Here is a 16,777-nt window from a genome sequence, read left to right on the forward strand (position 1 = left end):
AATATTTGCTCTTTCAAAAAACAACTTTTTCCTTTTATGTTTTGTAATATCATTAATATATTGTGGCGATTATATCGCCATTACTTCGGCTGAAGATGCATTCGCAAATACATAATTTTCATTCGGAAATATCACGTTCTCGGAATCGCATGAGAACATACGCAAATATCGAGATCTGCTTAGCTGTTTGACGCAGAAAAAAAAGACAACACAGAGACGGTTAAACCAGAGCAAAAACAACGAATAACGACGAATAACATTTTAATTAATATATATGCCATGACAATTCGATATCGCGGTAAAATATAATATAGTACACGTCGTAATTCGATGTTTAGAAATATAGGATATAGCTGCTGTATCTTGCATAGGCAAGAAAATAAAATCGAAATATTGCGTGGTATATAAAATCTGTAAATTGAAGCTTTCTCGAACAAATAGGTTTCTCCGAGATTGAGGTCAGAAATCAATTGTGAGAGGAGAGTGAAACACTCCTCTGGCTCTCGTTGCGTTTAGTTGTAGATAGATTTATTGCGCTCAAAATAAAGACTGTAATTTTTTACCAAGTTGAGTCGATCATTGGCACTGGCCACACCATAGTCCCAATCCCGTAATAAACATCAATATCGATATCAGAGATATTTTAAATGCTCAAATGAAAAGAAATACCCTGTATACTTATGTGTTATTGTACATACCTAGAGGAAATCTCTATTATGAGATAGGCGCCTAATATGAAATAGTGGCGTTTCTGTTAAACTAATAAACGCTAACTATTGATTTCATTATGAATTTATTGTTCTTGGATTGAAAACTATTTAGTGGAAAATTTAAATTATTATAATAGATCATGCCTGCAGTCGTTGTAAAAAAAGATTGTAGAATTTGAATATCAAGTTTCATTGAGATGAACTTTTAAACTTTGTTTATTTAATAAGTAAATATTTGGCAATAAATTCTTCATGTAGTGATGGAGCAAGATCGTACTAATAGAAAAATATGGAATATGTTGAATTGCTTAATTACAGAAGTTAGATTTGATGATCATAAAATTATAAGGCGTGGAAATCGTAATATGAAACACTCAGGATATCTCTAATATGAAATAATCTATGCTCCTATGTCATGAAAATCATTGCTAAAGTATAAATGTTATTGTACAATAATAAAAAGGATAACCAAAATGAACATCGAGTGCCTGTTTCTGCGATGCTTGAGTCCAATTACCTGAAAACGAGTCTTGGGTACAATGCGTCGCATACTCACACTGGCTATGGCTGTTTGTATTTTAGAAACATTAAATAAAGTTTTTTAATTGCAATGTTGATTTACTTTATGATTACTTACTTATGATTTTTCGGAGTATCTCATATTAGGAGCACAATTTTTTGATTTTGTGATTTGCTCACTTTTTTACATTTCTTTAATTAAAAAAAAAAAAGAATTTGAATTAAATTTTACATAAAATTATCTTAAAAGTTATTAATCTTAAAACTTATTAAATTTCCTTCAAAACAATCTATTATTTTTTAAAATTCCACCTATAGACTTCTAGCATTTATCCAAAATGAACTCGGTATCTCATAATAAGGGCCTTTCCCACATATATAAAATTACTTTTAAATAAAAGTATTAGAGATATTAGCCTTTTTAAATAAAATATGCTAAACTAAACATTTTTCATCTAATTACCTAGGAGATCAAAAATTAATTTTTAATTTATATATATATATTTGCGTTTATATTTATGATAATAAAATTGAAAACTGTTATATGTTAAGTTGTTCAATTGTCATAAAAAATATATTGAACGTTATAAAAATTATAAATAATAAAAAGTGAACATTAATTATAGTTGCTTATTTATTTATAAAGGCCCGTGTGTGTTTTAGAATTTGCGTATGTTTGTAACTATACATATTCCTAAATAACACGAATGACTGTTTGTCGACTTATAGTCGACTTTTTTTCTAGTCAGCATATAGTTGATTGTTGAAAGTTGACTTAAAGTCGGCTGTTCCCAGTTGACGTAGAGTAAGTCGACATTCTAAGTCATAAGTCGACATTAGAATGTCGACTGTTAATCGACTTTTTTTGAGATATTCGTCAAGTATTAGTCAACTATTAGTCGACTTCGTGTTGTTTGGATTATTTCTTTTTAAAACATTTTCATTAAAAAATCTGATCTTATATATATTGAACGAGCAAAAATAAACTAACAGAACAAATAAATTAATTTCAAAATCTGTTAAACATAATACATAGCACATAATTAGTACTTACAACATAGAGACACAACACACACACACACACACACATATATATATATATATGAATATGTTGTGTGTGTAAACACTAAGCAAAATCTTGCATGCTCTCTTCTTAAAAGATTTCATTTTTCTTGTATTATTTAATATTGATACCATGGCTGACGACGTACCCAGCGCAATTTCATACCGGAAGCTGTACGAATTTTTATGCTAGCACATTCCGCTGCGCGTACTGTCTCTTTCACGCTTTGCATGAGATTCTGAGCATTTCCGACAAGCATGTCTGTTGCTTCCTGATCTTCTTCTGTACCTGTATTAACATCATAAAAGCAACTATTAAGTTGGAAAAATAACTTTCTTGTTATTTAAAATACATCCATGTTTACATATATTTTTCTCATATAAATTTTTAAAATTGTTGTTATTATTGTTACGTGATTACAAAATTATATTTGTAATATAAAACTCTAAACACAATGCGAAGTAACAGCGATAGCGATAGAAACAGAGGAATTCAACATTCGGGAATGCATATGTATGTGCACACACTATAATCTTGAAATAGAAAAGTATACCACAGTCTATACGCGATCAGATTGTCCTTTTTATTTCTTTCGCGACATTGTACAATGGGAGATAATTATATATCGCTTATTTCTTCTATTCTTATCTCTACTATTTTTATTGTTGTCCTTGTGTCGCTGCTGCATTGTGTCTAGAGTTTAAGAATAATATTTTATCTAATGTATTAAATGAGACAATCATATCAAATTGAATGGATAAAAGGATAAATATGCACAATATAAACATATAATGTCATTCTAAACTATATAACAACCGATAAATATTTGTTGTAAAGTGAAAAGGAATTTTCTTCACAAATGTAAAATCTTTTGTGAAGTGTGTGTATGCGTGTCTGCGCGCGCGCGTGCATGCGTGCGTGCTTTACATGCAGGATATGTATGATAATTTCCCATATCCGATTTTTTCCCACAAGAACAATAAACTCCCTCTTAAAACATTGTATACATATCTTTTTATAACTAGCTTTGTTGATTACTGACCAAAAAATCGCGATTTTTGGTGGACTACCACTTCTGAATATTTATATATGTAGAATAGTTAAAGGGACTTTTTATGTAAAAAAAATCATATTCAATCAAATTTCATTTCTAAAGTGGAGGTGACTTTCATATCTTTTTGACTCCACTTAGAAAAGAACAAAGTGGCCAAAAATACGTTGCCCTCAAAATCGTTTCACTTATGTATGAAACAATTTTCTGTATCATCTATATTTTCGAGTTATTGGCTTGTCACATTTTACGTGAGCCACCTGTTTATATAAAGTGTTCGATAAAAACCGTAACAATGCTTAAAGATAGATTTCTGAAATCATTTTAAGGCAAAAATCCTAATATCGAGTCTATAACAATTTTTGAATTAAATATAAATATTTAAAATTGTTGAATCATCGCCTAAAATTCGCGCGTTCAGATATGATATGATACAATGAAAAATGTCAACCATATCTACCTTGGAAGTCTGTAACTCTTAATATGTATTGCTAGTGTATTGTTATGTCATTATTGCGCTTTTTTTACTATATAATATTTTATCGCAACGATAATTAATGATGCCAATACTATCATTGAGAGTTACAGAATTCCAGTAAACACGTAAACTTTAGGCGATAAGATTCGCTAACTTTCAATGTTTTTAATTAAAAACCTGTTATAGCCTCGACATTTTGATATTATCATTTTCGTTTTAAAATAATTTTAGAAATTTATCGTCAAGCATTGTTATGATCTTTACCCGACATGTATATATCCGAACATTGGATAATAGGTATGATATATATTGACATATTTCACTTTTTTGTATTCCTCTCAAGGAAAAAGTAGAGGATGCATGCTATGCTTTAAATGCTATGTGTATTGCATAACAATCAATATCAAGTTTTTAAACAAAAAGAAAAAAACATCAAAAGGAAAAAAAATAAAGACATTAAGCAAGTTTACAACTTCTTTACCATAAAGCATCAGCTCTTCCCAGGTTGGAAGTGTCTCTATATATAAACAATTTAAGTTTTTCGTTAATGACGCAATGATTTCTATTTTATTAATCAATGTTTAAATAGAGAGATTATATCACTAAGGTCATTAATACATATTCCTTAATAGTTAATTAGATCGGAAATGATGATTTGTTATAAAATATAATCAACATATGAATATATTATATATAAAAGAAAATGTAATCTGTACCTTGTGCTCCAAGCATAGTGGCTTTTACTGTAGACAGTATTTTCAATTGTGTTCCAATAGTAGGTATACGTTCGCAAACTTGAAGAAGATTCTAAAAAATTATTACAATAAAATTACATTAATAATGACATAAATTGTAATAATATTTTAATAAAATTGAATTATATGAGAGTAGTTCGAAAATTTCTCGACCTCACAAAGAAAACATTGATTTTATGTGCTAAAATTTTTTTTTTATTTTTTGACTTAGTCCCCTTGTAAGTCAATATACTTAGACCAACGATATTCCAACTTTTTTAGACCTTCAGTATAATACAATTTTTTTAACCCTTCAAAATAAGCATTTGTCTAAGCAATGACCTCCGTATTTAAAATGTATCTTTTTCCAGCGAACCATTTCTTCAGATTTGGGAACAGGAAAAAAAATCACTGAGGGCTAAATCTGGTGAGTGTGGCAGCAATTCGAAGCGCAACTTATAAAGTTTTGTAACTGCAATTGCAGAAATGTGAGAAACAAGTTTTCGAGAAATATCAAAAAACTTGTTTGCTCGATGCAACAAACAAACTACTAACCGCATTTGTCTGAAATTTTTTCGGAGGCCTTCTGAAGGATCAAACTTAAGAAAAATCATAGCCGTTTGATACTCTCGATACCATCTCTATGTTAGGCTGAGAACTTTTCGAATTACTTTGGCATAATGTACGAACCGTTCGAATACGTTTATCAGTACATTCCCTGGCTAATTCCTTTGCGAGACGTGTCACTTCCTGAGAAGCTTCTGCAATAGCTTTGGCACATGCAATAAGATCTCGTTTATTACCACCTTCACCTCTAACTAGTCCCGATAATCTGCCCATTAAAATAGCCATCTTCTTTGCTGCGGCAATAATTTCGTTATCTTTGCTGGACCATTGCCGTACTTCTTGATGTAAACCATGAGCGGCCATCTATACAATAGATTTCATAATGTAATTTATGTTCACGTACGTGAACACACGCGCGCGCGCGTGTGTATGTATAAAATGTATATAACTTTATACAAATTTTAGGCAATAAATTGAGTAACATTTATTTTACCATTATTGGCTGATTGGGTTGAGGCGCATGCATAAACATTTCTTCTTCATCGTCTGTCTCAGGAGGAGGCGGTCTTGGAGGTGGGATATTGCTTCCAGGCAAAGGTGGACGAGGAGGTGCCACTTCTACATAATAAATAAAAATAGTATTTTTCAAAAATATAAGTGTAAAATTTTATAACATAATTGCATTATATTTTCTTTCATCGCGTAAAAAAACTTCAAAGTAATGCATCTATATCTAATCTGTTACAAGTAATTATAATAAATAAGATTCTGTGAAAAATTTGTTTTATGATGCGTTGCATGCGCATTATTACTAAAGAATTGTTATTGTTGCATAAACAATATATGAGAAAAATAGATAAACTATTGTAAATATGAGTTATAATTTTTTAAATAATATTATGATTTATTATAAACTTAATGAAATGTTATGAAGTTTATTATTTTGTATTTTACATAAATTTCTCATAGCATGTTATTAATAAAAAGGAAAAAAATGAAGAAACTAATAAATCATGCTATAAAAAAGCAGATATTTAAATAATTACCATCGTCAATATTATAATCGTAATAATCTGGTAATCCATGTAGCATTAAAAGCAAAAATGCATTACATTAAAATGTAGGGCAAATTTCATAAAATATGTCTTACATGCACGTAATTATACAGTGCCTGTCAAAAGTTTCGGGCCACCTAAATAACTTCTGAAAATTCAAGATATAGAATTGAAATTTATAGAGATATAATGGGATCATAAAATCTATTATGTAATCTTGAAAACATCCATCTTGACTCCTGAGAGTAAGGGAAGAAGGAAATCTTAAATCGCGTCGAGTCAGAACTCATGACTGAGATTTTCTGATTCCCCTCGCTGCCCATTCCATTGGGAATATTAAGATGGGTGGTTTTCGAAGATGAATAGATTATATAATCCTATTGTATAGTTATAAACTTCAATCCTACATTTCAAACTATTCAGTTTTTAGCACGAAACTTTTGGAGGACACTTATATTATGTTAACATAATATTATATTTGGATGTAAAAATACAAAAAATATATTTGCGACAATATACTTCAATGAGCTATTATTAATTAAACAATTTTTTTATATATTATAATTATAATCTCCAATTATATATAATTTGGTATAATAAACTAAAGATTAATGGAAATGTATTATGAAATTATGATAATCATGAACTGCTGTGAAATATTATGAAGATTGTTTGTCATTAGAAGTAAAATTTAGTTTGATTTATTAAATATAAGATAGATATTTGTATCAAATATATCTTAAGCTTATGCTCGTTTAAACGTGTAATAAAATTTATATAAATAGTATAATCATTTATTTTTAGTTTTAGAAATATAATAAAGTATAGCACATCCTTGTTTCTTTTAGTATCTGCCTGCTTCATGTCGTTATAATTATATAACATTTTATGTACGCTTTATCTTCAATTATTGCATGCTTCATATAAGAAAAAGGAAATATTAAAACATTAAAAACACAATATTTATTTACGGACAAATGATTATTATAAATTACCTCCGTCATGAATTGATTTGTCTAATTCGTCGGAAGCCAATTCTTGACACAAAATATTGGGGTTCTCTACTAATTGGGGAGTACAAATATAATTAATATAATTAATATACTATCCGATACCAATAAATCAAATTATTAATCATTGTTACTCTGTATTTTACATATGATAAAAATAAATACGAGAATGTTAATGAAATGATGTTAATGCAAAAAGGATACTAATCTAATTTTATCAAATGTAATATGGAATGTACATGATAAATGTGCGTGCACACGCACACATACATATTAATATTATAAACACATACACGTATATTTGTTTATAATACTATATTAAATTATATAATCTTTATCATATAGCTCCAAAGATAAAATGTATTTGTAAAATTGTATTGCACACAGCCATGCATAAATCATATCATGTAAAACCATATACCTTTATCTTTGGAATATCGGATTGGAATTTGATCTGTAAAAGATATATTCAACAAACTTATTCCAAAACTTATTCCTTATCATTTATTATTAAATTGATATTATGCATTTCATTTTCCACATGATATTTTATATATTTTATTTATACTCATGCTTAAATATATATGACATGCTTTTTTATTTAAAGATTTATTTTTCATCATAACGTAAAAATTATTATATATTCTTTAAATAATAATTGTGTGAAAAGAAGCACTATAATTTGATTTAAATAAATATTAAACAAATTAAATACTAAATTTGATAGCTATTATAAATATTATTCTATGCAACTATTGGCCATATTTATATTTACATTTATTTAACTTTATGCTTAACGCATAATTTATGTTAAAATGCTTTAATATGATCTGACATTGGAAACGCTACTCAAGACTAAAATGATAAGATCAGTAAATAGATATTTTTAAACCTTAAAACTTTATTTGAAACATTTTTCCAATAAATCAATACTTTCTAAGATAATTAGTCGTTTCGGCATTTTTGGACCTTACTATATAACGTTTCATTTATAAATTAAAGAATATGTTTAATAATTACTACCTTTTTAAACTAATTCTCTCTTTTTTTACAAAATAATATGTCAATTAATTATTAAAAGATGATTACTAAACAATTTAATTTTGGCTTTTACTTTAAAAAAGGCTTATCATTTTTAGGAATATTTGTGTGTATCAAATCTAAAAAATAAACTTACCGTCATTAATATGTAACTGCGACATTTCTAGAGGTGGTACCAAATCTGGCTGGATTACAATAGCTTTTCGAACTTGTCCAATATTGGCTAACAACTACAAACACAACCATAATAAAATACATATTGAATATTTGTTTAATATATATGTAATGTACATATTGTGTTAAATACACATATTGAATTTTTATGAAATATGCTAGTCAAATAAGAGATACATACTGCACGATTATTTTCTCTCCAATGTGATACGGCAGTGTTGTCATGAATGTTCATTGCTACCAGTTTTGCATCTTGGACCATTGGAGCAACGCCTATTAGATATAACATAACAATTAATTACAGAAAAATTATAAATAAAACTTTCTTCAATTTGTATTCATAAATTTCACTCCGTTTAAATTTTAATTTTTCTTTGTTGAATTAAAACTCCTGAGTAGTAATTACCTTACGTTGAATCGTGACGTTATAAGCAAGAAATGTGTCATAAGCAATATGTTGATTTGTTTTGCGTATCATTTATAAATACTCAGGAGGTTTAAATTTATTTTTATCGAACCAAATTGGTATCATATTATTTTTCTTTGTTGAACCAAAATCAGATAAATATATGTTTAACAATCATACATATAGTGTATCTGTAGGTTGATTCCTGAGATCATTTTGAGACGAAAATTCTAATACCAAAATGTCGAGAGTAATAATAGCTTTTGAATTATGAGCATTTATACGGGTCTTGTTTTTTATTGCTGCACTTTCTGAATTAGTATACACAGTGTAATAAGTTGAAGTAAAACAAATATACGTTTATTTCACTTCAATTTATTGCATCGGTTCAGAGTGCAGCAATAAAAAATAGATCTATAGTTAGTGAATCATGCCGGATCTTATCTAAGATAATTAATATATCTTATATATTAGGTGTACAAAAAAGTTCTGAGCTTTAGATTTGATACAACCGAAATAACAATTTAAATTTTATATATCTTCCCGCCCTTTTGGGGTTTTAAAACAGTAACATTTAACCTCCTGAAATGCGATACGGTTTGGCGTTTGATGCACATAACCTCAAAAATCAGTAGTGTTCACGATGGCAATTACAAAAGAGCATATTCGATTTTCCATCCACTTCGCGTTTCATCTGAAGAAAAATGCTGCTGAAGCCACTGAAATGATTTGTGCTGCATATGGAGAGAACGCTGTAAGTCATGCAACATGCAAAAGGTGGTATCAAAAGTTTCGCCAAGGAGATTTCAGTCTTAAAGATGAATCGCGTGCTGGACGCCCTGAAAAGATTGAAACGGACGAATTGCAAGCACTGCTGGATATAAACTCTGCGCAAACTGAAAAGGAGCTTGCAGAACAGCTTGGCGTTACGCAGCAAGCCATTTCCGTACGATTATAATAAATAAAGATTGAATTTTACAAAAAAAAGCTCAGAACTTTTTTGTACACCTAATATAAGATATATAAAATTATAATTAATTATTATTATTGCGTTATTACTATAATTGTAAGATTATTAAACAAATTAATATATATATAAATAGTACGTACTGCTTTGAAGAACATCGGTAGCGTGATTTACTCTTTGTATAAAGGCAGGATCCTCGCTGTTGTCACTTTCCTGTTTTGCCACGAGTATAACTCGATTTGCAAGACGCGCGATAGATGCTGTATTATCAACCATCTTCTGCGGTAGGGCCTTAGCGATCGCTTCTTCACAAAGGAACGAATGCTTCTGCATCTGCTCTTCAGAAATTTTGATAAAATCGCCGCTATTGGTCGCTTCATCGCACAATGCTCGTGCCCGTTGCATAATTTCCGCATATTGTTGCCGCAAATTTTCGAAATGCTCGTCCGCAGCTTTGCTGTCCGGATAAGTCATGCGAATCCGTCCGGCATTGATCAGTTGTGGTGTCAAGGATTCCACTTGTGAAGCACTAGCGGATAGAGCTTCGGCCAATTTCTTGTTTCCTCCACTTCCTGCAATGCGATGAATTTAACCATTTAGAAGAAAAAGAAAAAAACAAGAACAAAGAAATGTTTTTTAAAAAAAAAAAAAAAAACTATCTTATTATTAGATTATGTTTCTGCTATCTCTCAAAATCTTTTTTCTTTTAAAAAATACAAAATTTTTGTACAATATCCAAATATACGATATTACATACCGCCAGCTGCGACCATTCTTGCAGTCTTTGCCGCTCTATTTGAGAATGTCTGCAATGCGCATGTTTTGTCATTAAAATTTTGTTCACGTCCCGGTGTGCCTGCGGGAGTTAAAACAGCATCTGTGAATTGCTTTAAAGGTGTAGTGATGTCAATAAAGTCCTCAACGACGCGAGATACAACGGCTTGTTGTATCCTATTCTTTAACTCGTATAGTTTGTGAGATAGCTGCCGTGCAATATCCTGAGCGTGTGGAGAGTTGCCTTGACCATGGGCGCAGAGGTCGGCGAGTTGATGAGATAAGTTGTCTACTTCATCGCATAATTGCAAAATCTCCGCTTTGTGTATACCCGGCAAGCCTTCGGCCACCTATTACCCAAACATAAAGTTGTCAATATTAATAAAAAACACGAAATCAAAAAATAATAATGCATGGAGCACTGCAAGCATCGCAAATTTCCTCTCAAAAATGAATCTTTGATAATTTAGAATAGTTGTTTGTTAGTGTGTATACTAATATATCGTAAAAAAATATATATATAGGGATTTGAGAAGTAACGATAAATCTTTCGCACGGGGACAGAATGAACTAAACTGAGTCGGAAAGTCCTCTATCATTTCGCAAAATTTTCGCAATAGTAAACAAAATATTAATTGCTAAAAATTGCTGAAAATTGGTCTTCAATAATTTTTTACAAATATTATTGTATCAACTTTACAGAAAAACTGTAAAAGACAAAAATTGTTTATTTTCTTCTCACAAAGTTCTAAGAATTTTTTCAGAATGTTTTAATACCATATTTTCTCATGTTGGTAAACATAAGAAAGTGCAGTACTAAAAAGTTGATAAAAAATTAATAGTTTTTTTTTTTAGTAAAAAATTATTGAAGGTTAATTTTCGACAATTTTTAGTAATTAATCTTGTTTATGATTGCGAAAATTGTAAAATGGTAAAGCATTTTTTTTCTCAATTTAATTTATTCTGTTCCTATGTGAAAGATTCATCGTTACTTATCAAACACAAATCTATATATATGAAGTTTAATTTTACAAGATTTTAAATATATTTAAACTGAGCTTCAAATAAAAGTTTATCTGTAGAATTATAATTTAAAGCAAATTTTATTAAAACTTTGAAATTTATTTATTAGCAGAATTTTTGTTTATACCACACACGCAGGTTAGCAAAATATTTAAAAATTCTACTGAAATCATTCTTGTCTGTAAAGGAAGAATTGTATTGTCATCGAAGTAGAATTGCTATACAAAATTTGTGATATTTGGAATACTCCGTATGATTCTCAGCTATAATAAACATTGATAATAAACATTATATGTTGGAAAAATAACAAAATGTATTTACAGACTCACATTTGCTATAGGTTGCTCATTCTTTCTATGCGCAGCATTGAAGATATCAAGTATTATAGAATAAATATGACTTTTTTAAAATATTATATAAAAAATCAATAATAATAATATGCTACTATATTTACATCATGTATGCAGTAAATATTTAATACGACCGAAATGATTGTTTCGACAGGAGATGATTACATCATACCTTCTTTCCCTCGTGTATTATTAAAGCAATAGCCCTTTTACCGAGTCCCTTGTCATCGTGTTGTGGATTTAGAAGCCATTTATTCGCTTGTTCTAATCGACCTGCCACTGTATGCGCTGTTTGCGCAGTTCCCGATTTATCCGCTGCTATCAAAGCAGATGCTATCAACCCGCGGAGCTCATTTAATTTCTCTTTAATACTGCGTGCTAAGGCTTCCGCTTGAGGTGTAGTGCCTTCGTATAGACATGTACATATGATTATTTAAACAAAATCAAATTTTTTGTACTATAAATGCATATATAACATTTTTCTAATAAGAGTAAACATGATATAAAGATTGCGTTTCGTTATTCACTGAATATTTATAGTCCTTACTATATTTCTTTTTTGGTACTCGCAATGAATAATGAAATTCAACCACAATTGTACGACGCAAGTTACCTTTCTCATTTTGACGTAGTTCGCAAAGAGCATCAGTCATAGTGACAATTTGTGATGCCAGTTTAGATATGGGTTCTGCCTGCGACGGAGATAGATAATGTTCCGCCAAACGCGACGCCTGTTCTATTATTTGACGAAGACTTTTTTCACCTACACCACCTCTTAGAGCCAATCCATCGTCTAACCAATCGTAAGCCGCCCGTATCCTGGATTCTATAGCGCTTTGAGCTTTCTTCAATACCTAATGAAATATAAAAATAAAATACATTTATTATCTTACTGTTAATTAAGCATGATTGCATTAAACGAAATACAAAATAAATTACAGTTAATTGATCAGCATCCCATTCTTCTTCGTCATATGTTGTTAATTGCAATACTCGAATAATTTCATTCAATTCATCAGACATTCTTCCAGACAAGTAATTACGATTTTCTGCTGCTTCGTCCGCACCTTTCCCACCTTGTGAAATGATATGGATAAAAATCTTCATAGAACAAATTAAAATTGGTGCGAGTGTTTTCACCTACAAGTGTATCAAGCATTAATATTTAAAATCATTGGTTGTACGCATTATTTCTACAGTAACATTAATCTATATTATAAAATTATCGTATAAAAATTGAAAAAATATGTAAATATAGTCTCTTAATACTCACTTGCTCTAAGCAGCGCACCAATATCTCCCGATGTACTTGATGTGTTAACTCCTTTTCACGAGCGCTCACTTCTCTTGATACTTTACTGAGGCACGGACTTAAATTCTTAAGAAAATGTACTAGATCTTCCATTGTTTCAATAACTTCGGTGACAGCCAAATAATCTAATACACGTTTGCATTCACGTATAATTTTTCGTACTTCGCTTTCATCAAAGCAGAGAAGTAAGGAGCTTGTGCCTTGCAGAATACCGCGTGAGCCTTCTATAAGCTTTTTTCTTAAAAAAACAAAGGCGACATGAATTTATATAGTATTTGAAAATTTAATTTCATACAAAAACTTCATAAAATTTTACCTAGCAGGTCCAGAATATGGATCTTCCTTCAACATTGCGGATGCTTCCTCCAGAAGACGGGAAGCACCTTCAACACGTTGCAATGCTGCTGGCATGTCTTGTTTAAGTAAAGCATCATCAGATGAGTTTATAGTTTCTTTCCCAACCTGAAAATTAAAATAGATGCAAGATAATCTAATAAAATAAAGTTAAATAAATGTTTGCAGTTATTTTTATACAGAAATTTTTTGGATAAAAGCAAAAACTAAATTCTAAAATAATATGGCGTCCAGAAAATACATATCTGATCAAAAAAATTTCAGAGCTTGAATAAAAACTATTTTTTTGCTGGACTTTTTAACTTTAAGTTTCCTAGTTTTTCTCGATAATTTTTTTAGTTGCGAACACTTACTTTCACAAGATTAGTTACAGCCATGCTAACAGCTTGTACAGGCCTTCCCAAATCTGGCATTGCATTTCCATCTTCGGCTTCTTCATGTAAAATAACAAGTCTTGATACCTATAGAAAACATAATAACTATTAAAACAATTTTAAATGAATGTTAGTCTAAATGATTTACATTCACAAAAAAATACAAATTTATTAATTTATACTTTATAAATTTATAAAATTATGAATTAATATTATGTAAATTTATTTACTTCTATCGTATTGTTTATATCAATTTGTAAATTTATATAATATAAATATCATAATTTAAATTTATAAATTTATATAAAACTTTTTGTAAAGCCTTGCGTAAAATATTACCTATGTATATAATTAATTTATACAACTAATATTTGTTAAGATTTTTAGGTAGTTGCTGTGACCATACATTATGAAATCATGACATCATAAGCGAAAAATAACACGTTGAAATTTCTTGTCATATAAATAAAGAGAATTTGAATGAAATAAAATATGAAAGCGCTTTCAAACATTTCTAAAAATAGGCCAAAGTTTCTCCTAATCAATAAAAAATCGTAAAAAACACGTAAAATGAAAATAGACTACGTATGCGCATTAAAGTAAAAACTGGTAAACGCACTTTATGTGTCTATTTATTGGCTGAAAATAAATTCGGCGCGCAATTTGAAGAATTGGATGAGTATATAAATTAATAGAATTTTTTCAGCACTAAAGATCCAGCTTGATCGTTTATGGCTTTTATTTACAATTCGTTTCACATTATGATCTTATAAGACACTTCGTATTATTTATTGACTGCCAGAAGGGGAGAGAGGAAGTAAGGATAGATTTTTGGCCCATTTTTACAAGTGTTTTAAAATGAACTCATTATTCTGTTTTACTCAAATTTTCTTTATTTACAAATAATATTCAAGAAACTTCAACATATCATTCATGTAAAAAAAATCATATAATTTTATTTAAAAAAGTGAAGATGACTTTTTTGGTGCCTCCACCTAGAAAAAAAATGATAAAACAAATATGTCCTTTTCAAAACCGTTTCATTTTAGTTTGAAATGTTTTTCCAGATCTACTCTCTCCATATTTTTTAAGTTATTGTCTTATCACACTTTACATAAGTCATCCTGTATATGCGTGCGTGCGTGTGTGTGTGTGTGTGTGAATAAATTATTATATAATTAAATATAATATGTATATTTATATATGTGTTATTTTACAATTTTGTTTATGTGTATATATGTGTTGCATAAACATATTATTATTATTAAAGTATTATATAATCTTTTTAAAAAAATATCTTAAATTTTCTGTTTAAAATAATTAACTAAAAAGTAAAAAATTAGCTTCCAACTTATATTTGTGATTAACTATATATATCATGATAGTCAGCTTAGAAACTTTATTATATGTATATATGTATATTTAGAGCACCTATTATAAAATAAATCGAAATGGATTTCAATCTGAATTATTCCATTTTCGCTAGAAAATACAATAGAAATGTAGGGAATAATTGAATAATTCCGATTGGAATCCATTCCAAATAATCCCATTATACATATATCCAGTTATCTCATTATATCGTGAAAAAAGTAAGTGCTATAAAAAATCATAAACAAAAAAAATATTATTGCTGTTATTTATGCTATAATTATTATTGCTGTTTATTATAAAAATACATACATATTTAAATTCAGACATATTAAAATGTAAAATGAAAGTTGGTTCATTAGTATTCTAATATGTGGGAATATGTGGGAGATGATGTGATACTATATGCTTCAACATGTCCATATTTGGACAGGTTGGAATTAGTAATACGCGGGGAAGATTTTCCTCTCAGCCAAAGAGATTAAATTTCATTTTAGAAACTGTGTAATATGTCTGAAGGATAGATATAACAGCCCTGTTCTATATATAGAATATGATGTCATAGTCCTATAAAAAGCATTGTAGATGAAACAACGAGGTTATCCTCTGATTTGACTTATGTCAAAATAGGAGCTCAAATAACTCACATCAGCTGAAAACAGTTAATTTTTGTTATGTTTTATTACGGATATTAAATGCAATTTTGGTAGCGAACAAACGACGAACGTATTAAGACGGCCACAATAAGCAATTAAACCAGGCCATAGATAGAAAAAGTTATATATATATATTTTTTGTAGATAAATACACATTTGTTTACTCAACGAGAAATCATATCATTTTTTTTTTCAAATGTATTTTGATTTATAAATTATATTTTTGCAGTTAATTAAATTAATATATAACATTCCCTGAAATTCCAGATTACGACGAATTTCTTGATGAAATAATTCGGCAATAATCTCGATAATAATGATAACAAGGAATGAATCTTTTGACATTTGAATTACCTGCTGAGCCACTGGCTCGAGAATACTCTCGATAGTCTTGGTATGGAAGACAGGCATTTTTATTCGATTTTTAGATTACGGTGCGAAAGTGACGAAAAGAGAAAGGTGAGTTCCTTATATAAGATCTCTCTACGATAAAAAACACGAGTTAATATCAATAGGAGAAGATTAAATGACACCCATCCCCTGCTTTGTTTAATTCGCTTTGAGTTAGCTACCGCACACAGTCTGACTGACTTTGATCACTCTGGTGCACTCTGGATTCTCGAGTCAGACAGCACAGTATATAACATACAGTAGCGGAGTAGCGCAATGTATAAAGGTGCCTTTTCATGTTGACGTCCGACGTTCATTTTTAAAGCGTAAGTTTCCAATGGAAATCCGTAAGCTTTTATATACAAACATCAAGCGTTGAGCATCAGAGCATGTGCAAT

At 29.5% G+C, this 16,777-nt stretch overlaps 1 protein-coding gene across 6 annotated transcripts; it reads right to left on the reverse strand.

The window, feature by feature from the left end:
- Positions 1-1,827: 1,827 nt before the first annotated feature.
- On the reverse strand, positions 1,828-16,628 carry LOC108754224 (vinculin). 6 transcript variants are annotated; one of them, XM_018496377.1, is made up of 19 exons: positions 16,344-16,628; positions 13,942-14,049; positions 13,551-13,696; positions 13,196-13,472; positions 12,862-13,062; positions 12,536-12,776; positions 12,095-12,327; positions 10,533-10,899; positions 9,919-10,347; positions 8,584-8,675; positions 8,365-8,458; positions 7,609-7,641; positions 7,173-7,241; positions 6,169-6,195; positions 5,616-5,740; positions 5,246-5,485; positions 4,538-4,628; positions 4,303-4,338; positions 1,828-2,580 (listed from the first exon to the last, which is right to left on the reverse strand). In XM_018496377.1, exons 1-19 carry the CDS (start codon positions 16,398-16,400, stop codon positions 2,411-2,413), a joined length of 3,036 nt encoding a protein of 1,011 aa, XP_018351879.1. In that variant the 5' UTR covers positions 16,401-16,628; the 3' UTR covers positions 1,828-2,410. The 6 variants fall into 6 exon arrangements, with proteins under 6 accessions (XP_018351879.1, XP_018351880.1, XP_018351881.1 ...); XM_018496378.1 differs by lacking the exon at positions 6,169-6,195; XM_018496379.1 differs by lacking the exon at positions 4,303-4,338.
- Between the last annotated feature and the right edge of the window lie 149 nt (positions 16,629-16,777).

The sequence above is a fragment of the Trachymyrmex septentrionalis genome, unplaced genomic scaffold (genome assembly GCF_001594115.1).
Source record: "Trachymyrmex septentrionalis isolate Tsep2-gDNA-1 unplaced genomic scaffold, Tsep1.0 scaffold78, whole genome shotgun sequence".
NCBI lineage: Eukaryota > Metazoa > Arthropoda > Insecta > Hymenoptera > Formicidae > Trachymyrmex > Trachymyrmex septentrionalis.

Excerpts from the sequence above, each read along its gene's own strand:
- LOC108754224 (XM_018496377.1), bottom strand. The coding sequence starts at position 16,400 with ATGCCTGTCTTCCATACCAAGACTATCGAGAGTATTCTCGAGCCAGTG. Across the intron at positions 13,697-13,941 it reads CTGTAACTAATCTTGTGAAA|GTTGGGAAAGAAACTATAAA; the intron begins GTAAGTGTTCGC and ends TTTAATTTTCAG. Across the intron at positions 13,063-13,195 it reads TGGTGCGCTGCTTAGAGCAA|GTGAAAACACTCGCACCAAT; the intron begins GTGAGTATTAAG and ends ATACACTTGTAG.